General features: G+C 46.4%; 1 protein-coding gene across 7 annotated transcripts in view; it reads left to right on the top strand.

The window, feature by feature from the left end:
* Positions 1-5,602: 5,602 nt before the first annotated feature.
* SYBU (syntabulin) overlaps positions 5,603-21,992 on the top strand; it is a 37,461-nt gene continuing 21,071 nt past the window's right edge. For 3 of the 7 annotated variants that reach the window (XM_040431755.1, XM_040431750.1, XM_040431752.1), the window contains exons 1-4: positions 5,605-5,765; positions 6,082-6,145; positions 16,843-17,023; positions 21,793-21,990. In XM_040431755.1, the coding sequence (XP_040287689.1) occupies positions 6,122-6,145; positions 16,843-17,023; positions 21,793-21,990 (403 nt within the window). In that variant the 5' untranslated portion in view covers positions 5,605-5,765; positions 6,082-6,121. Of the gene's footprint in view, positions 5,766-6,081; positions 6,146-16,842; positions 17,024-18,310; positions 18,677-21,792; positions 21,991-21,992 lie in introns of those variants that run through there. The other 4 variants (XM_040431754.1, XM_040431749.1, XM_040431753.1 and 1 more) reach the window with 4 other exon arrangements.

Below are 21,992 nucleotides of genomic sequence, written 5' to 3'. Positions count from 1 at the left end.
ATTTGCAGGTTAGGCCGACATTCATCTCCTGTGTATAAAGATGTTCTGTCATCAAATACGTCACCGTAGAACCGTCTCACCTGAAATGTGGGCCTGAGAGTTGAACATCATGATCCCATTAAGTTTCATGCTGATTTGGAGCTGATTTGTGAGCGAAGGGGATGCATGATAATGCTCATGTCCTTGGTTTAACCCTTTACTAAACACCGTGGACATTTTGCTTACCTCACAGGAGCAGGTACAGGAAGGGGGCACGTGCCTTCGGTTTTCCTAAAGATTATTTACTTACATTACATCCAGATGCCAGCAGGTGGCAGCGGTGAGTTACAGGGAACTGATTTCCTACTATAAATATAGGAAACGTATTCACCCTACAGGTAGCGCCTGTTCTGTGGAAGGACAGGGGCGCCGTGTGCTGATGCATGTGGTCTGAGCACGTGGCCTTGTCCATGGATGATTAAAGGTTTGAAGCTAAATAAAGAATTATATACCAGTACATGAGTCTCTTTCTATTAAAGCTAGAACCAGCCCTGTACCTCACAGGGATACAGAGATCTCCACATTCATTGCTCCATTTCCTCTGCTGGATTCTCTTCAGGCAGACAGTTCAAGGGCGTGCCCTTTCTCCAGGGTGTGTCCTTTCTCAGGGAATGTGTCCCTGGTGCTGCAGCTCACTCCCTATCACAGCTGAGCGGTTGTGTCCTTTCTGCTGCAGCCCTCTCCCCATCACAGCTTAGGGGGTATGTCCTTTCTGCTGCAGTTTTCTCACTATCACAGCTCAGAGGACATGTCCTTTCTTCTGTAACTCTCTCCCTTTCACAGTTCAAGGGGAATGTTCTTTCTGATGCTGCACCCTCCCTATCACAGCTTGAGGGGTTGTCCTTTCTGTTGTAGCCCACTCTCTATCACAGCTCAGGGGGTGAGTCCTTTCTGCTTCAGCCCTATCACAGCTCTGCTGCAGTTTTCTTCCTATCACGGCTCAAGTGGGGTGTACTTTCTGCTGCATCTCTCTCCTTATCGCAACCTGGGGGGTTAGGGAGTGTCCATTATGCTGCAGCTTTATCTCTATCATAGCTCAGGGGGTGTAACCTTTCTGCTGCAGCTTTCTCCCTATAATAGTTCAGGGGGTGTCCTTTCTGCTGCAGCTCTCTCCCTATCACAGCTTGGGGGGTGTAGCTCTCATCACTGCTCAGGGGATGTGCCCTTTCTGCTGCAGCTCTCTCCCTCTAATTGTCACAGCTTCCAATAATAGATACGGCTGGTAGCAGTTGAAGGATGGAACTGAGCATGTGTGACCGTGCTCATCCAGTTTAGTAGGTGGATGTGCACATTTTTATACAAATTAAACACCAGGGGGCTCCATTATAATAAAAGTATAGAGAGTATCTCTCAACTGGAGGATCTTTTTTTTAACAAAAAGTAAATTATGGAAGCCACTAGTTTTTCATGCTGAATTCTATTAAAGTAACATTTAATGGTGGCAAAACTCCTTTAGTGGGCGGATCATAAATGAGGTAGTCCAGTTTGGAAACCCCATTGTCATGTGACCTATTAGAGAATATAGAGTTAATAGAAGTAGGGTCTTCAGGATCCTCGGTCGGTGTAGAGAGCAGCTGTGGAGGACCCGTCCTGTCCTACATTACACACACAACACTTTGATTCCAATGGACATTGTGTAATGCTTAATTTCTCCTAAGGTGGCGCTGCAGGGAAATGCAGGGAAACAAAATACCTACTGCCAGGTTTCCCCACAGATTACAAGTGATCGCTGGCCCCAGCAGGGTAACACTTTATAATTATCTTGTTCTGAAAGACCCCTTTGACACGTAAGGATTTAAAGGGGTTGTCTCATCACAGACAATGGGGGCATATCGCTAGGACCACTGCCGGGACCTGCACCTACATCAAGAATGAAGCCACGAAAGCGGTGGAGGGTGCACTGCGCATGCGCAGGCACCCTCCATTCATTTTCTATGAGGCCGCCGAAAATAGCTGATCGCTGGCTCGGCTATTTCCGTCGGGCCCGTAGAAGTGAATGAGAGCGGTGGATGGTCAGGCACGGTGTGCTCCAATTCGCTTCTATGGGGAGAGCACTTGGTGGTGGCCGAACCGGAGTGGTGGGACCCGCACCTACAAGACAATGGGGGCATATCATAGCGCTATGCCCCCATTGTCTGAGATGAGACAAACCCTTTAAAGGGGTTCTCCGGGAATTAAGAAAATGAAAATACTTAAAATATTACTTTATTATAAATATATTCTCAAATACCGGTCATTATTTATAATGGCTTGTTTTGTCTGGTGAGCAATCATCAGGGGAAACAAAATGGCCGCTGTCCTATAAGTGCACACAAAACCTGTCCTGATCACACACGAGGACAAGTTACTTTACAACACTGAGATAAAGAGCTGCCTCATCCTCCTCCTCCTCTCTGCTTATGATCCGGAATACAGATGATAAGAACTGTATTTGAATCTCTGGGGAATTTAGTTCATGAGGAGACATGAAATACAGAGAGGACGGAGAGGACAGACTGTGGTAATGGAGACTGTAAACAAGAGCTGCTGCTCATTATCCACACCTCACCTCCTCTCATGTCTACTGATCATCTCCATTCCCACAGAGATTCACCTGTATTCAGGATCATGATTCCTGACAAGCAGAGCAGCGAGGAGGATGAGGCAGCACTATGGCTCATTGTGGAGGAGTAACTTGTCCTCCTGTGTGATTAGGACAGGTTCTGTGTGTACTGATAGGACGGCGGCCATTTTATTTCTCTTAATGATTGCTGCCATTCTAAGTAATGAAAGGTATTTGTGAATATATTTATTATAAAATAATATTTAAGTATTTTCTTTTTTTTAATTCCTGGAGAACCCCTTTAATAAATAGCTAGTCTTTGGGTCACTTGTGTTCACTGTATAGTCATGAGCCCCCCAAATCTGTTTGTTCCCCCCTCAGAACCTCCATCCATAACTGCAGGAGGAATACATGGAGAAGGATGCAGAAGGGACTGCGGTGTGTCCTCAGCGTCCTCAGCGTCCGTCATATGTGGGGGAAAAAAACGTACAATTCTGCAGCCAATCAGAGCGGGCGATTTCTCTCTGCTGGTTGCTATGGATTACATCATCCTTATGTACGGTCGCCTGTCTTCTGCTGCCGCCCCAGCATGCTCTGCTGCTACCAGATGATTAGAATCAGTAAGATCTCATTAAAAACATGCAGCATCGAAAAGAAGAGAAACTGCGTTCATCAGGCACGCTGCGCCATTTCCATCTTATTTGACCCAGACTCTGTTCAAAAATGCAGCCCTGGGTGAAATCAATGGGAGAAAACACCCACGGCAGCCATTTATATAAAACTCATCTTCCTCTTTTTAAAGTGGTTCCGCAGCAGCTGAAGCATACAAACAGTACCCATGCCCGGCTGCTACAGATCTCCCTTTAAGAACTGTAAAGGGTAGATGCATGTCAAGAGGTTCTGCAGCAGCTGAAGCATACAAACAGTACACCTACCCGGCTGCTACTGATACCCTTTTAATAATAGTAAAGGGTAGATGCATGTCAAAGCTAGGTATCTTAGCTTCTGCTGCTGCAGAACCTCTTTGGCATGAAGTTATGCAGCAGCTGGGGTGAGTGTTGTATAAAGCTTCTCCTTTCACTTGCTCGCACAGACTGAAAAAGAACTGCTGAAGGACCTGCGCTGAGCGCCATGACGTCACCGTGCACTCCCAGCGAGATCATGTGGTGACATCATCACGCTCAGCGCAGGTCCTTCGGCAGGTCTTTTCCACTCAAGAGAGGAGCATACCGCCCCTGTACGAGGCGGTGGATGAGGCGAGTACTTATGTTTTCCGTTCTTTCTAAAACAACTCTAGCCGCCATTTTAGGAAAAATTTATTCGTTACCACGAAGTTCAAGAAAATTCGGTTTTGCAGCGAATCAAATGTTTCCTAAACTTTGGATCAGATTCCGCTTCTGATGCTTCGATTCACTGGTTGCTGCGCAATATTAAGTAAAAATGCTTCTAAAAGGTGGCAAGCGTAATTCTCATGACCTTTAGGGCTCATGCACACGACCGTATGGTGTTTTCAGTGTTTTGCGGGCCGTTTTTAATGGATCCGTTTTTTGTTTCAGTAGTGTTTCCGGTTCAGTTCCGTTCTTCCATTCCGTTTTTCTGTATAGCATATACAGTATACAGTAATTACATAGGAAAAATTAGGCTGGGCATAACAATTTGAATAGATGGTTCCGCAAAAACGGAACGGATACGGAAGACATACAGAGTACATTCCGTACGAGTTCCAGGTTTTTTTTGCGGACCCATTGACTTGAATGGAGCCACAGAACGTGATTTGCGGGCAATAATAGTACATGTTATATCTTTCAACAGAACCGGAAAAATGGAAATATGGAAACGGAACGCACACGGAGACACTTCCGTTTTTTGCTGATCCATTGAAATGAATGGTTCAGTATAAGTAACGCATACTGAACTCAAAAAACGGCCAGTATACTGAACGCAAAAAAGGTTCGTGTGCATGAGCCGTTGTGCGGATCCGCAAAACACGAATGGCGTCCATGTGCGGAATGGCACGGACAGCCATTGATATAACTGCCTATTCTTGTCTGCAAAACGGACAAGAATATGACAGGTTATATTTTTTTTGCGGAGCCACGGATGCGGACAGCACATGGAGTGCTGTCCGCATCTTTTGCGGCCCCATTGAAGTGAATGGGTCCGCATCCAAGCCGCAAAAACTGCGGCTCGGATGCGGACCAAAACAACGGCCATGTGCATGAGGCCTTAGGGTGTATTTACACGGCCGTGTCTGTTTTGCGTACCGCAAAACAACAAGATCCACAAATCACAGAAATTGCGGTGCGGAGTGGGTCCGGGATCTCCAAGATGCGGCCAAAAGATAGGACATGTCCAATCTTTTGAAAAACAGGCACGGATATTTGAAAGCACCCTAAGGCCACCTGCATACAGGTACAGGTGAACGTAAACATAAGGTCCTTACGGATTTACGTGCATTGCTGCATCGTATCCGCACCAAAATCCGCAATGTCTAACAGCATTTTTTGGCGCAGATTTTTAACGTGATTTTGCAGCACATCTCACCCTTCCATTGAAAAGGGTGAAATCTGAAGTGGGAAAAACCGCACATATTCCACAAAGTGCGCAGGATGGCGAGGGAGACAAAGGAGTGGCGAGGGAATTTACTAATGTTTCACCAGGAAAAAGGCGTAAACCCTGCCAAAAACCTACGCCAGCCAGGGGATGGTGTAGATTTTATGGCAGGGGCCAAAGACTACCAAAGATGCACCTAATTTATGACGAGATACACGCCCCGTCAAAAATTAGGCGCGTCTTCCGACAGCAAATCCAGCGTAGAAAAGGCTAAAAAAAAAGACAGTAAAAAAAAAATGACAGTCTTAGTGAATGACCCCCACTGTCTGTGAGACGTTTTACGTTATACTGTGTGCTCTGCCTTTGTGTTTGCACAGATGAACCCATCCAGCTCTGCTGTGCCGTTCCCCAGTGACAGCCAGCATCATGTGCACGGCGGCAGTGTGATGACCTGTTCTGCTGCCAGAGGGAGGCTGCTCTGCAGCACGCTCAGCCCTGTCTCTGGGAAGACAGCAGCTCTGCAGCCAGTGAGACTGTGAGGTGTGTGCTGGAGGAGGAGGAGGAGGAAAGCTACAGACAGCATTGTGTCAGCTGCAGTGCACCACCGTCTGGAGACAAGCCAGCAGCCCAGGTAAGGCATGGGGCACCATCAGGTACCTGCTACAGTGTGCCCGTCGTCTAGTATGGAACCTGCAGACTCTTGTATGGCTAATTGACATCATTAATCAAGGCAGGGGTCAATTAATACCATTATTTAGGGGAAGGGTCTTGTTGGATTTTGGATGGGTTTGGTGTTGCTCCTTGTCAGAAGTCATTAAAAGAGGTAAATGCCCAAATCCTGGAGGTTGTAGATTCAACAGGTGTCAATGAGGGGTATTGGGAGGATGTCGAATCTGATCAGTCATACGTTGTGTTCTGACCAGTGACACCTTGTTTTGTATCCACAGGGTGCGAGTGTAAGCTCCACGGATCCGGAGGGTGTAGACCATGGGACCTCTGCAAGACGGCAAGGTAAGGACCATGTGTGAACTGCCTAGTGCTGCGTACGGAGGATTGCATCATGTTCCACACATTATAAGGGAGGGTATACCGTATCTCACCATAACAATGTCGTTTTATATCCTAATCCTCGTAGTATTGATCATTTTATAGATCTATATCCTGCTTGATGTTGTACGGTGGATGACGTTCACCTGGGTGAGGCTCCCCTCCATCACAGATCTGATAATGACTCTTAATTCCCAGGCATTACTGAAATACATCCTACGTTCCTACCTGATTACTGAAATACAGTCTCAGGATTGTTGGATTTTTTTTTTTTTTTTTTTGGGGGGGGAAGCAGTTTATTATAACAAGTGACTTCTAAGCTGCGCCCCATTGAACATATTGGGGCAGATTCATCAAACTGGTGTGAATTAGAACTGGCTTAATTGCCCATGGCAACCAATCAGACTCCCCTCCTATTGTGTCGCCTGCTCTGTACGTACGGGGAAAGCTGAGGGGGGGGCGCTAATACTGGTGTTTGTCGGAAATTCGTTAAGATTAATGTTTTTGTCTCAGTTTAATAAGAAAAAAACGCCGGCTTCTAAATTTATAAAGAGGCGCTTGATAACTTTGGAGGTCTCTGCGCCAGAATATAAGCTCCATGCCAGTAAGGAGCTGGCGTAGATTTCTTGTGTCATTCATGCCAGTTTTCTGGGTAAAAGTGTTGGGTCACATAGGCCGTGTCCACTATCGGAGAAATTTGGGGCAAAAAGGAACTTGTGTCTGTGACTTTTGTGAGAGAAGAATAAGGCCCCTTTCACATAGGTGAAAATTCCGCGCGGGTGCGATGCGTGAGGCGAACGAATTGCACCCGCACTGAATCTGGACCCAATCACTTTAATGGGGCTGTTCAGATGAGCGTTGATTTTTCACGCATCACTTGTGCGTTGCGTGAAAATCGCAGCATGCTCTATAGTCTGTGGTTTTTCACGCAACTCAGGCCCCATATAAATGAATGGGGATGCGTGAAAATCGCAAGCAAGTGCGGATGCAATGCGATTTTCACGCATGGTTGCTAAGGAGACAAGGGATGAGTTACCCGGGACCCCATTTACTTTATTATTTTCCCTTATAACATGGTTAAAATGGAAAATAGCATTCTTTAATTCAGAATACTAAGTGAAAGGTCCATTGTAGGGTTAAAAAAAAATAAAAAAATGTAACTCTCCTCATCCACTTGATCGCGCAGCCGGGCTCGTCTTCTTTCTTCTTCTTCTTGCAGGACCTTGCTGGAAAAGGACCTTGGGTAAAGTCATTGCGCTCATGTGGTGAGCATGGTGACGTCACCGAAGGTCCTTTTCCAGCCAGGTCCTGCAAGAAGAAGAAGACTAGCCCGGCTGCGCGATCAAGTGGATGAGGGGAGTAAGGGTACTTTCACACTAGCGTTATTCTTTCCCGGCATAGAGTTCCGTCACAAGGGCTCTATGCCGGAAAAGAACTGATCAGGCATATCCCAATGCATTCTGAATGGAGAGTAATCCGTTCAGTTTGCATCAGTATGCCTTCCGTTCAGTCACTGTCAGGAGGCATACGGTCCGTGCAGCATGCGGTCCGTCCAAAATGCCTGATCAGTCGCCGGAATGCCGGATCCGGCATTAATTCCCATTCGAAGATCCGGCATTGCAAAACAACTGAAGGATGGATCCGTCCTTCCGGTCTGCGCATGCACAAACCGGGAAAACTGTGAGACAGACTGCAAGACGGATCCGTCCATCCGCATGTGTCAGTTGTCACACTGATCGGCGGATCCGGCAGGCAGCCTGTACCCTTACAATTTTTTTTTTTTTCTTTTTAACCCCACAATGGACCTTTTACCCTGTTTCCCACGAAAATAAGACAGTGTCTTATATAAATTTTTGCTCCAAAAGATGCGCTAGGTCTTATTTTCAGGGGATGTCTTATTTTTCCATGAAGAAAAATACGGTACACATTTATTGTTGAACCAAAAAAAAGGAAATCAGGGTGGGGAGGGGGATCACTTAAAATGACACAGGGGGATCAGAAGGGGGAATCAAAATGGTACAGGAGAATCAGAGGGGTGGGATTACTATAGCATTTTAGTACCCCCTTCTGATCCTCCTGTGTCATTTTAAATGATCCCCTCCCCACCCTGATCACCCTGTGTCATTTTGATTCCCCCCTCTGATCACCCTGTCATTTTAATTACCGTTTTTAGTCATTCCCCCCCCATATTCACCAGACATCCCCCACCTTCCATCAGATATCCCCCCCCCTACCTGTCACCCCGTCCCCTGTGTGTCCGTGCCAGCCAAGTTGTGAGACTCCATCAGGGCAGAGCGAGCAGCGGGCGGAAGAAGGCGGCAGCTTGTCCTGGCGGCGGCTGCGGCCAATCAGTGAGCTCCTTACATTCTGGGGTGGCTTGCTTTATAATCGGGGAGGCATTACGGTATGTTCGGCGGATGCTTTATAATCGGGGAGGCCTTATTTTCGGGGGGATGCCTTATATTACAGCGATAGGCAAAACTAGAGGTAGGTCTTATTTTCGGGGGATGTCTTATTTTCGAGGAAACACGGTACTTAGCATTCTGAATTAAAGAATGCTATTATTTTCCATTATAACCCTGTTATAATGAAAAATAATAAAATGTACAGAACACCGATCCCGAACTTCAGTGAAGAAGTTCGGGTCTGGGTACCACAGTCAGTTTTTTTTTTTTTTATCACGTGCGTGCAAAACGCATTGCACCTGCGCGATAAAAACTAAACATGGGAACGCAATCGCAGTCAAAACTGACTGCAATTGCGTACCTAATCGCACGATTGGCAAAATCTGATAAGGCCTCATGCACATGACCAAAGTCATCAACATTAGATCAGCGGGGGTCAGACGGTCGGTACCCCGCCGATCAGCTTGTGCAAGCGCTGCTTCTTCAAAATAATCTTTTGTGACGCCTGCTTTAGGGCTCAGGCACACGATCGTATGCCCTCCGACATACGGTCCATGAGCAGGCCCATATATCCCGGAGCGGCATTAATCGTGTGCACGGGAGCACACAGCATCATAGGTTACTATGATGCTGTGCACATTGGCCCGCCGGCCGGACTATTGTCCTGCACTCCTATGATATTATGAGTGCAGGACAATAGCCCCGCGGGCGGCCCGATGCGCACAGCATCATAGTAACCTATGATACTGTGCGCACGATGTATGCCGCTCCGGGACATATGCCCAGCTCACGGACCGTATGTCTCGGAGGGCATACGATCGTGTGCCTGAGCCCTTACAGTCCAATTACAACCCATTTGTTTTACAATTCGCTACCGATTTTTAAAGTAACATCTGGTGGCATAAAGGAAAAAATGGAGCTTAAAATAAAAATCAGCAAAATCATCCCATAAACTGTGTGAGAAATCGGCCTAACAGCGTTGTGCCCAAAAAATATGTGGAAAGTCTGGAAAATAACAGCGACTACACACAGTGGTAGACCTTTTCTAGAGTGTGTGTGTGTGTGTGTGTGTGTTTTTTTTTTTTTGTTTTTGTTTTTTTTTGTACCTAGCTGGCATAGTTTTTCACCAAAATTTATGTCTGCTTCCAGGCATAAATGTTAGTAAATTTGCCAGAGCCAGAGTTCCCGCCCTGGCATGGCTTATGATGCGCCCCCATCCCGCCCAACTGCTGAACACAGGCAATTTAAAAAAGGGACTTGCAACTGTTTTTGTCAACTAAAATAGTCACAAGTTCCTTTAATTACTGCTATTGGGGTCTCCAGCAAGTGTTCATTTACCCTGCAGCGCCCCCACAGGACATATCAAGCATTATATTGTTTTTATTGAAATTAATGAGCCTCCAGATTGGGGGCCCTTCAATTATCTCAGACTGTAGGGGTTCATAAGCACTCCCTAAAATTTCCTATGGTGGCAGATAAAGCTACATCGAATTTATTACAAATGGGGAGTAGTTTCTATGACTTGATGATCTGACTCTCGACAACACCTCGAGCTCCTCAGCTGTACAGTCGCTCCTTATGGCACTGCTTTAGAGATATTCAGTCCTAGAAGCAATGGAGGAAACCAAGGGGGGGGGGATAGTTGGGCCCCTCTAGACTCGTTTTACGGCTCTGACAACTAATGGCTTGTATGGAGCTGTACGATGACCACGTGCAGTCCAGTCTTTGCTCTCGATAGTCATGTGAAGGCTTTTTTATTTTTTTTTATTTTTTATTTTTCTCTATAAAGCTGATATTGTCATACATGAGCAAAACCCAAAGTATTTCCATAAAAGAAATTCCACATCCAGATTCCGAGCAGTAATTATAGACATCCATTATAATGGAGTCATTGGCAGACCTTTCCTGGTTGTAGCCAAGGTTAACTAGATGGCTGCGTGTGTCGAGTCATTGCGCAAGAAGTTTCCTTTTCTTAGTGCCAAAGGTGTTGTCCTTCCACTGCTTCTCGGTGTAATGATTTCCCTCTGAGCAGAGATTACTTTGAGATGTGTAAAAATCCTGATAGATAAGACCTGGAGAAGCAGGTTTGGGTAGGCTAAAATATGTGGCATTGACCCATTGTACAGTCTGCTCGATGGGTGGGTATTGTAGGGAATGTAGAGGTCACACCCAGTTGGTCCCTGGGTTCTAAGGGGTACCAGATGCCTCCCTGCTACTTAAGAGACCAGTATTATAAATGGCAAATGATAGGCGGGAGGGGGGGGACCTGATGATTTTATATTGGGGCATATATAGTTATTATGCAAGACTTTTCCTTTTCTTTTCTTGGAGATGTAATAGTACCCTGAATTTTCTACACTACTGACTATGTAGTTGAAGAACCCTTCCAGTGGCACTCTCCATAAATGGAGGGCTTTCCCAAGCTATCTAGCAATACACTGGTCACACCTGGGTCCCTGGGTTCTAAGCATACCCATCTGTCACATAAGATACCAGGATAATAAATGGCAAACGATAGGAGAGGGGAGTCTCTTTACACAGTTTACATTGGGACCACCTTAAAATATTGAGACCTGCAACATAAATTGCATTGAGGAACTAGGATTGCTGATTTGCTGAAGATGGAAAAACCCATACGTAGATAAATAGGTCACATCACTTTCTGATGAGGGCTTTAAATCACTACATGACATGGTCGCTGTCTAGGGTTATAGATTTTAATCTCAAAACTTGTACAAATGCGTATGTTCATGTATGTATAGTTTACATATAGAATTAAAGTAATTAATGGGTTTGGGGGGCTGACTACGACTACATCTTCCATTTGCTCAAAGTAGTCTGCTACTAAAGTACAACCAGGATGATGACCAGTGTTCTCCTATCTGTTTATTGATGACTTGAAGTCCTAGATGAATGAATGGATAGTCAGTGTTCCTGTGAAGGCCTGAGGCAAGGTCGATCAGTGATTGTTTCCTTTGTACATAGACCCTAATGAACAGCATTGTGTAGCGGAAGCTTATTGAATTTTCCATAGATTTGAAGCATATTTTAATGTCATGTTGTCTATCGGACATGAAGGGTTTATATATAGTAACTCGAAAAACTGTTGGCACCACCAGTGATTGAGTGCAGTATATTAGAAAGATATTGTACCGGGCTACTATTGAGAGGCAATAATTAGGGATGAGCGAACTTGTGTTTTTCAAGTTCGGTGTACAAGGTTCGGGTTATCTAAGAATTCAGTTATGGATTCCCCTACTTATGGTCCGTGGTATCCCGAACCTTGTACACCAAACTTGAAAACAAGAATGACTTACTTATATGGTGGTTACATATAGTACAGCTATTGCTTCATAAGTCTGATGCCACCCAATGACTAAAGTGTTTTTTTGGGGTGGGGGTGATTCCCAAGTGACCTTCCACCTTCTGCCCAATTTTATTCATAAGAAACCATTGGCGTTTCATTGCAAACGCACAGATTATGAGATCAGAAGGAGCAATGGCCTAAGGGCCCCCACCACTCAAGTTGCAGTTACTGAAGTCACCCACAAATGGGGGGGGGGGGGGGGGGGCCCCATATTGTTTGCCTGAAGCCTCCATCAAAGCTCAGCTTTACCAGTAAGGTCCATACACAGAAGAGATGGGTCCCACTTTGATTTTTGTTATGGGGGACCATCTTGGCCCTCCAGCATTGGACTGAAGTCCCTTGGGCCTACCAAAGGAAGTGATTCTGAGGGCCCATCCTCAGTGTATATAGGTCCTTAAAGGTCCTGTTTTATTAGGGGTCCATTATTGTCGGAGCGTGTTGGTCCCACTGGAGGATCCTCTGGTACTCTGGTGGGCCAGTCTAACCATGCAGCCCTCCACCCCAGAAGAGGAGTCCTTGCATTTGTTATTTGTATACAGTATGAATGTATTATTTCTCTGCTATATGGGAGGGAGCGTCAGTTGAATGTTCTGCCCTGGGCACCATGCAACCTTGGTCCATCCCTGCATGTTATGTACTGTATGTGCCTTTTAAGATAAGGATATACATACCGTGGGCAGTGGCAAGTCGCTATGTGTGCACTCATGGCTCCAGAACAGACCTCATCAGAACCATATGTTGTGGAAATTTTATTATGCAGACATTTTATCTTAGGATGTGGTGTGTTTTTATTGATTGTCATCTGTCTCCCTGTGTCGGATTTAGCCAAAGAACGCTCTAGCAGAGGGTACTTGAGTTGAATCGGGACCAGTGGTAAAACCGTCAGTATGAAAACCTTCTCATGGGCTTGGAGACGTGTTCTCAGTGTGTAGGGGGGCGTTTGCCGGCTTGTGAGCACTAAGTGCAATGCACTGGGCTTGTTCCCTTCAAATGTCTATACACATTAGAGAAGTGAAGTCTGTATAACGAGAGATACATATTATACCTCTGCTGCGGCTTCGCTATTCCTTTCTGGATACATATCTGCTTTTAAGACATGCATATCTGCCTTGTCGGTATACTAGTACCGTATACTGACAATAGCCGTAGCAATGTCTCGCAGATAATCTCAAACCTATAAGAACCAGTAGAATGATCTTCATTAGATACTGGTCACTTTTGAGCAGTATTGAATGGGATCCATGCTGACAGTGATAAGGGGTGGGCGGCCGCCTGGCTGGTCAATGGACATGACTCATCCTTCCTTATACAGGGATGGGGTGTGTGCATTGTCTGTCCAGCCACATTGATGCCCTTCCCTGTCACTTCCTGTAGGTCATCACTTCCTGTATGTCATCACTTCCTGTATCCTTGTCTTGGGCCAGCCCCTTTTACACCTGTTGTGAGTAAATAAAAGACAGACTGGGCAGGGAGGTGAGGAGTGCTCAGCAAGAATTCAAGCAAGATGGTAACACCTGGGTCTGCCTCTGACTGTGGTTGAGGGAAAGGAGATTTACCTATTTCTTTACACAAAGATATTGGAGAGCAGATTACAACTATTAATATTTCTACAACACATATACCACAAAGTTCTTATTTTGGTATTGAAAGCTGTCATTTTTAAAAAAAGAAGGGTTGGTATGTTCATCACATGGAGCCATGAAATTAAAAACAAGGGCACATCATGCACCATAGAAGCAGACCCTGCCCCACCATGGCCCTGTTCCCATGAACGGTATGAACTTGGAAAGAAGGATGGGAGCAACTAAGTGTAGGACCCTTCTGTTCAGGGGCCTTTGTGATGTGCACTAGGAGATGGTTTCCATTTTAGTTTTTGCTTCATGGCACCCTCCCTTCTGAATCTTCTCCTCTGCCAAAATGGTGCCAACCTAAGCTTTATATTAAAGGGTCATAATGTAACGCCCCAGAGGTGCATTGCCACTGCTGCACCCTGCTACTATCTCTTATGGGCTAATATCATGTCATCTGTGTATTTATTGCAGGTCCTTCACAATGTGCATTTCCTAATTTGTAACTGTTCAAGTGTAATATGCCTGGTTCACTAGCAGGTGGCAGCATAAATGGCAGAGCTATTTTACCTAGAATGGAACCTTTCTTTCCATTCTAGCTCTCTCTAAGTGAGGGAGGGACTAGTTAGGGGTCAGTCTAGTCAGGGCCGATCCTACACGGGGTGCAGTGGGTGCCCCGCACCCCAGCGCTGTCACCCGAAAGGCGCCGAGCGCGGGGCCGGACTGGCCTGCCGGGATAGCGGGAAATTTCCCGGTGGGCCGGCAAGCCTGAGTGCCGCAAGGCCGCGGCCCTGGTGACAAGTGGGGGCGGCCGCGGCCGGCGGCAGGGCAGAGCTGGAGATGAGCGCCTCCATTGCGGAAGCGCTCATCTCCATAGTCATCTGTATTGCCGTCCTCAGGACGGCAATACAGATGCCTGTGCTGCGGCAGAGGAGGGAGAGGTGTGTCCCCTCCTGTTCCTCTGATAGGCTGCCGGCTTAGTGCTGGCAGCCTATCAGAGGCCGATGCAGGCGGCGCGATGACGTCATCGCGTCGCCTGAGCCGTATAGCGAGGGACACAGACGGAAGAGGCGGCCTGCATCGCATCGCATTGCTGGAGGTAAGTATAAGTGTATTATTTTTTTTTATTTTTTTATATAGGTACAATACTGGGCTGGCACATAAGGGGGGCTACTGGGCTGGCACATAAGGGGGGCTACTGGGCTGGCACATAAGGGGGGACTACTGGGCTGGCACATAAGGGGGGCTACTGGGCTAGCACATGATAAGGGGGGACTACTGGGCTGGCACATGATAAGGGGGGACTACTGGGCTGGCACATGATATGGGGGGCTACTGGCACATGATATGGGGGGCTACTGGCACATGATATGGGGGGCTACTGGCACATGATATGGGGGGCTACTGGCACATGATATGGGGGCACTCTGGCTACTGGCACATGATATGGGGGCACTCTGGCTACTGGCACATGATAATGGGGGGGATCTGGCTACTGGCACATATGGGGGGGGGCTCTGGCTACTGGCACATGATAAGGGGGGGGGCTCTGGCTACTGGCACATGATAAGGGGGGGGGCTCTGGCTACTGGCACATGATAAGGGGGGGCACTCTGGCTACTGGCACATGATAATGGGGGGGATCTGGCTACTGGCACATGATATGGGGGGGGGCTCTGGCTACTGGCACATAAGGGGGGGGGGCTCTGGCTACTGGCACATGATAAGGGGGGGCACTCTGGCTAATGGCACATGATATGGGGGCACTCTGGCTACTGGCACATGATATGGGGGCACTCTGGCTACTGGCACATGATATGGGGGGGGGGCTCTGGCTACTGGCACATGATAAGGGGGGGGCTCTGGCTACTGGCACATGATAAGGGGGGGCACTCTGGCTACTGGCACATGATAATGGGGGGGATCTGGCTACTGGCACATGATATGGGGGGGGCTCTGGCTACTGGCACATGATAAGGGGGGGCTCTGGCTACTGGCACATGATATGGGGGGCTACTGGCACATGATATGGGGGGCTACTGGCACATGATAAGGGGGGCTACTGGCACATGATAAGGGGGGCTACTGGCACATGATAAGGGGGGCTACTGGCACATGATAAGGGGGGCTACTGGCACATGATAAGGGGGGCTACTGGCACATGATAAGGGGGTCTACTGGCACATAAGGGGGGCTCTGGCTACTGGCACATGATATGGGGGGGCTCTGGCTACTGGCACATGACATTTATTTTGACTTGTCAAAGCCGTTGACTAAGTTATTGTCAAAGCAAATTGGTGGGGCTGAAGTTGGGGGCTGAAGTTGTTGCCATAGAAACATTGTAAAGGGGAGGAGTTAGTGAGATAACCACGCCCATGTGGGGGCACCAGAAATATTTCTGCACCCAGGCGCCTGTGACCCTAGGATCGGCCCTGAGTCTAGTTTTACCCCCTACCAAGGGAGGGTGTGCAGCAGGAGCTCGTCCCTGTTGGACGAGTCCTGCCTAGACCAGCTAGAGCACCTTCAGCTCTGCTGGACACAGAGGCTAAAGCCAGGAGAAGAAAGTTCCCTGGATAAAGTTAGAGACAAGATTACCAAGCAAAGTACAGCCTACAGCTAAATTTTACTGGTATCCTGTTAGCACAGCAACTGAGAGCAACTGATGTAGTTGAGTTTGTTTGCCTGCCACCGTTAATGCCAAAACCTGTTGGAAACCAAGATAAAGCCTGTAATTAATTTGAAGCAAAGTTTATTCAAGTAAAGCTGTTGCCAACTTCATCACAAGGTCTGGACTCAATTTTATTCCATCATTCCCTTCATCAAATCGCCCTTTTTCTGCGCTTCCAAACGGCCATGCCTGGGGTTCAGTGTAGGAGCACCGTGACGCGTGCAACACCATTAAGGGACATTAGGCCACCCTACACCACTCGCAATCCTACACCTGGGTACCACCGTTTACTACATCACTAAAAAGGGGCCCTGAGCCCTTGTTGCTTCACTGCAACTGGCATCACGACAAATATGTACTTTGAGAGACCCCCCCCACCCCCCAGTAGTGCGCCCGAACCCGGTCGCCGCAATATCGCTATTACTATATTGGTTTATTTTTATCCTCTTCATGTTTGTGGCTTCTATTACAATCTGTGATGTTTGTCGACGAACGCTTTGCCAGATGTTCCTGTGGCTTCAGAACCTGTTGTCATAGAAACATCGGCAATACATGAAAACCCTCCATTATGTTCTTTACGCTAAGATTTTCTGTTTCCTTCCGTGTGTGGTGCAGACGAAACAAAAATGCTTTACTTTTGGTCTTTAAAACAGAAAATGCAAGACAAAGAGATTGCCCGCAGCCGCATCCCCCGCCTGGTTCTGCGGCCTTACTTGCCAAAGCAAAAAGTTTCACCATCTTCTGAGTCCCCATTCTCAGAAGAAGACAGCAAAGACTTCAACTTGACCTCAAGTCGATCTGCAAGGACCATAAGTAACAACAGCTTCTGCTCAGGTAATTATCCATCGTCCTGATTGTTTGATAATTAAAAGGGTTTTTCTGGACCCAGCGGGTCCCACAAACCCACCTCGATTGCTCAGAGCATGCCAGTAGAAGAACGTTTGTAATATACTTACTGTTCAGAAGTCACATGGATTGGCCTCATAGGAGCCCAATTATGAGACTTCCGGCCTGGGCTATGGACGGGACCTCAGTTCCATTGTGGATGGGATCAGAACTATTCCTCTCTGTGGTACATGTGCAGATGAGGTGGATTCAGGAGTTTCCACATGTACAGGGAGAAGAATAGTTCAACAAAAGTGATGTCCTTGTGCATAGCCCAGGACAGAAACCAGATAAAGAACATGATGTTGGCAATTGGGTTCCTGAGAGGCCAATCCACTTGACTTCAGGATGGTCAGTATATTGTAACTTGCAAGCTTTCACCTACAGGCATGTTAAGTGTAATGAAGGTGGATTTGGTGGACCTGCTGGATCTTGGAAAACCAATTTAATACAGATTTGCTGACGGTATGTTGAAATGTGTACGGTACTGTTTGAGAAACCACAAGAAATTGTGTATTCTGGAGACTCCTAGCAGCAGCATATGGTCTGTTTAGCTGCACACTATCTAATTGGTAGTGGCGGTGATGAATATCCTGAACCCTTTAACTTCACTACCTTGGGGTACAACCACATGGCGCGGTTGTGTGGCGTTCGGGATGCGTAGGTGCTGCGATCAAGAACAACGTGCCCTAATCAAACTAATGAGACTGCACTGCTGGTCTGCATTGTTGAGAGCCGTGCGTCATTGCAGGGGGCACGTGGCCATTAACAATGCAGACTGGCCAAACAATGTGGTCTCATTAGTTGAACTATAGCCCGATATGGCCACGGGGTTCTTAAAATGCAGCCAGCCACACCCCATGACTGCGCCCGTACCCTTAGATCAAAGGGGATTTTACTATTGGCGCTTTCATTACTTGGACATCATATGGCGGTATTTGGAAAGTGAATGGCTGTTCTATATGGGCATGTAGTCGTGGGGGGGGAAAGATGGCTGTGTTATGTGGACACTATATTGGTTACTCTATGAAGGTATCATTTGGACACTGTGGCAGTGTTATTAGAGCCTTGTGGGCAGTGTATGAAAGTATTATGTTTTTTGCTTTACTTCATGTACCTACATGATTGCTCCTTTATCTTGCACATCTGCTAGTACTGAAACCTGAAGAGTTTAGAATTAGTGCTAATCTTTCTTCACTTTTCACCGCCTTGGATATTTATATTTGCAATCATAGGTTCAAGGACATAATTTTGGGATTACGTGTTCTAGCAGAGAAATTTACAAAAGATCGGTGAGAGTTGATCCTTCTGTTATGTTCTTTGAGCAAGGCAAATATTAGGAGTGCCCTCCCTCCTGGATGTGAACGGTTGCACTCTGTAGCACGCTCGCACGCCCCCTGGTAATACTCCCTTCCAGCGTGTATGTTCCAGCTAGTAACATGTGAGACCGCACTTACCACATGACACCAGAACCACCTCCTTCCCTTCATCATTGTGCTTGGACAGAGGCCACCGGGCTCAGATGTCAGGCTGTGGAAAACATTCTGCATCTGGCTGCACAGTCGGCAGCTCAATACATGGCTTCTGCTGGAAACTCCCAAGGTACGTTTTATTCATCGGGACGTCGGAAAGAAAAATTGGCTGCAGCTTCTGACGAGCTAGCATAAAAACTCTCCATTCTTACTACATTTTTGAGATTTGCATTTTTTTATTTATTTTGGATAATTGGACAGATCCATCTCTCGCTGCGGAGTGTTATGATGAGGGTCTCCATAGACACATAATACGCAGAAGAGAGCGGCGTGCCTGACCGTCATAAAAATAGTTCACATTGAACAGACTCCTGCACTGCAGCTGTAAAGAGCACTTCGCTGTCAGGACAGTTATATATTTAGGGCATCTTTTTCTAGTATGGTATAGTATGATTATAATTGGGCTACATGCACATGACCGTGCCGTTTTTTGCGGTCCGCAAACCGCAAGAAACGGAAGCCGCCCGCGTGCCTTCCGCAATTAACGAAACATTGTAGAAATGCCTATTCTTGTCCGCAAAACGGACAAGAATAGAACATGCTCTATTTTTTTTGCGGGGCCACGGAACGGTGCAACGGATACGGACAGCACACGGAGTGCTGTCCGCGTCTTTTGCGGCCCCATTGAAGTGAATGGGTCCTCATCCGAGCCGCAAAAAACGGCGGCTTGGATGCGGACCAAAACAACGGTTGTGTGCATGAGCCAAACGAAATTTCAGGAAAAATTTGATTTGCCACGAAGCCATATTTCCTCACGCATCTATTTTTCCTGAAATGGCGTTAAAAAAATCTAGCGCTGGGTAACGTGTGACGTCGCCACGCCAACGCACTGGCTGGTTGCGGTGATATCATCAGTAAAGAGGTCACTGCTCCCGGCCAGCGTAATGATGTCATTACATCACCGCATGAGATCCACGCGGTGTCTTCATCTCTCGCAACGGCCTCTCCAAGAGGAAATGGATAAGGGGATTTTTTTTTATTATTTTTTTACTTTTTCTTTCTTTAACCTGATTAAGCCTCAATTATAACATCAGATGCCACAATCATCGATGAACACAACATCCAAGGGGTTCCCCGTCATTGCGCCGGCTACATACAAAGAAATGCGCTTTGTGACAAATTACTTATTTCTTTGTGAAATTCGGCAAAGTAGCCAAATCAAATTTTTCATAACTTCGCATCACTGATTAGAATATGTTCTGCTGCGGAGTTTCAGGGGTTTGGAGTCCTTTCTTTTCCTTTTTTTATTAGTATTTCACTAGACGTGTGGTGTACATACGTGTGTCACAGGGGTTGCATGGGATTAGCACAGAAGGAATTATTTAGTTTTTGTAAACAGTGGTCCACATTTACTAATTCTATAGGTGGCATAAACGTAGACTCGGACTGGATGCCAGGATAGGGGCACATCTTTTAGGCCACACCCCTTTTGATGATGCCCTAACCCCCTTATTAAGCAAGACTGGAACTGTAGAAACAAGAGTTGCCCCCCTGTGCACCACTTTTTAGACAGATTTTAGGTGCACATCTGGTATAAATCTGGGCCAGTGGGTCTTACCGCTAGCATTTTCTCCATGGTGGTTTTCTCCTATAGAAAAGGCAATGCGAAAAATGCCCGAAGGGAAGAAAAAAAAATTCTGAGAGCTACAGCACGCTGTGTTTTTTAAAAGAAACCAGAAAGAGAAAAAAAATGCCCTTGTAAGGTACACTTGTCATCGCCACAGATCATCTACTGCGCACACTTCCCGCACATTTGTCAATAGGTCCGTGAAAACCAGACACAATACGGATTCCATCCGTTTTCGGTCCATGATTTTCACTGGTAGGCGATGCTCTTAAAACATGTTCAGCCTAGTAGTATCCATGAATTACGAATGACCCAAAGGGCGAAAAAACAAAACCGACACGGACCAAACACAGATTCTTCACGGATGAACCACTAACCGTTTTGTTGTGGATTTCATCAGACACTGACATGTGAAAGGCGCCTAAGGCTGTTTTCCCACAGTCGGTGTTTGATCAGTGATTTTCACTGGTGATTGTGAGCCAAAACCAGGAATGGAGGCTACACAGAGATCAGGTATAATGGAAGGATCTACACCTGGCTCTGGCTCACAATCACTGATGGAAATCACTGATCAAACACTGACATGTGAAAGCGGCCTAAGCATGCACTCCCTTGGTCTGTAATGCAGACCAAAAATACCTTTTTGAAGTCTGTGAAACCACTGATGGAACAGCAATGGTATCCGTGATCTGTCGGTGGTTTTCACTGACCATTGGTAGATCTCTTTAAAGGGGCTGTGCACCTGTGTCCATCACATGACCAGGACTGACCATTCACTGGTGGTACGCAGTAAAGGTTCCCCTTGTGTGACTGCCAGCAGAGATCTTAAAAAATGTGAGGAATTGATACAGAAAGTATATTTGAAAATTATAACTTTTTATTATGTAAAGAATAACATCTGCTGAAACTTTTTTCAGATTTTGTAACCATTGATCAGAAATTTCTCTAAACAGATTTTAAAGGGGTTCTTAAGTAATTTTCTAAACAAAAAAAAAAAAAGCAGCCCCAGGATCAGCTGATGTTCTCCGGTGATCCAGATCTGCACATTTCGTCCAGTCATACATTTGTGATATTAACACTGAGGCCCATCCAACTGGATGGATGATCATGTAATAAATGCTGAGCCTGTAGAGGGGTTTGGTTCCTAAGTTGGGGACTATTCTGATGTCCATATGTCCTGCAGGAGTGCTGGTGGTACAAATCACAAAGTTGAAATTTCCAGGACCACCATCAATGATCATTGAAGAAACAAGTGAATCTGTACAATTCTGGCCTTTTATTAAAGGTTCTGTCTCCTTGCCATAGAGGCAAATCTGGCTTTCAAAAAATCTGGAGAACCTGCTTCACGAAAGACCCAGGAAATGAGTCAAGGTATCTCTCTGAGAAAACGAGGCCTTATTGTCCACCAATCAGTCAATCTTTCATTTTTCGAGTGTACTGTATGAGATAAACTGGTCGCAAAAAGGCCACTTTTTTTTTTTTTCTTTTTCTCAGAGTCCATTAGTTAGACAAGACCGTAGATGTGACTGATTTAAGTAATACATGTGGCGTCAAACCAGGGCGGTACGATGAGAGTGCATGATTCTTATAAAGCTGTCTCCATTCTTTTTTCTGTCTAGATGATACAGGCTGCCCCAGTAGTCAGTCTGTGTCCCCAGTCAAGACGCCCTCTGATGCTGGCATGAGCCCAATGGGATTCTGCACCAGAAGTGAGGATGACTACAGCCACAAGAGAGTCAGTGTCGGAACTTTTGCAGATGGAAACGTTCAGCCGGCTCGATACAAAAAGGAACTGAAGAGCGGTTTCCTGAAGACAGGT

The sequence above is a fragment of the Bufo bufo genome, chromosome 5 (assembly GCF_905171765.1).
Source record: "Bufo bufo chromosome 5, aBufBuf1.1, whole genome shotgun sequence".
NCBI classification, from domain to species: domain Eukaryota; kingdom Metazoa; phylum Chordata; class Amphibia; order Anura; family Bufonidae; genus Bufo; species Bufo bufo.
The sequence above is the reverse complement of the archived record's forward strand: the minus strand, read 5'-3'. Positions and strand labels throughout refer to the sequence as shown.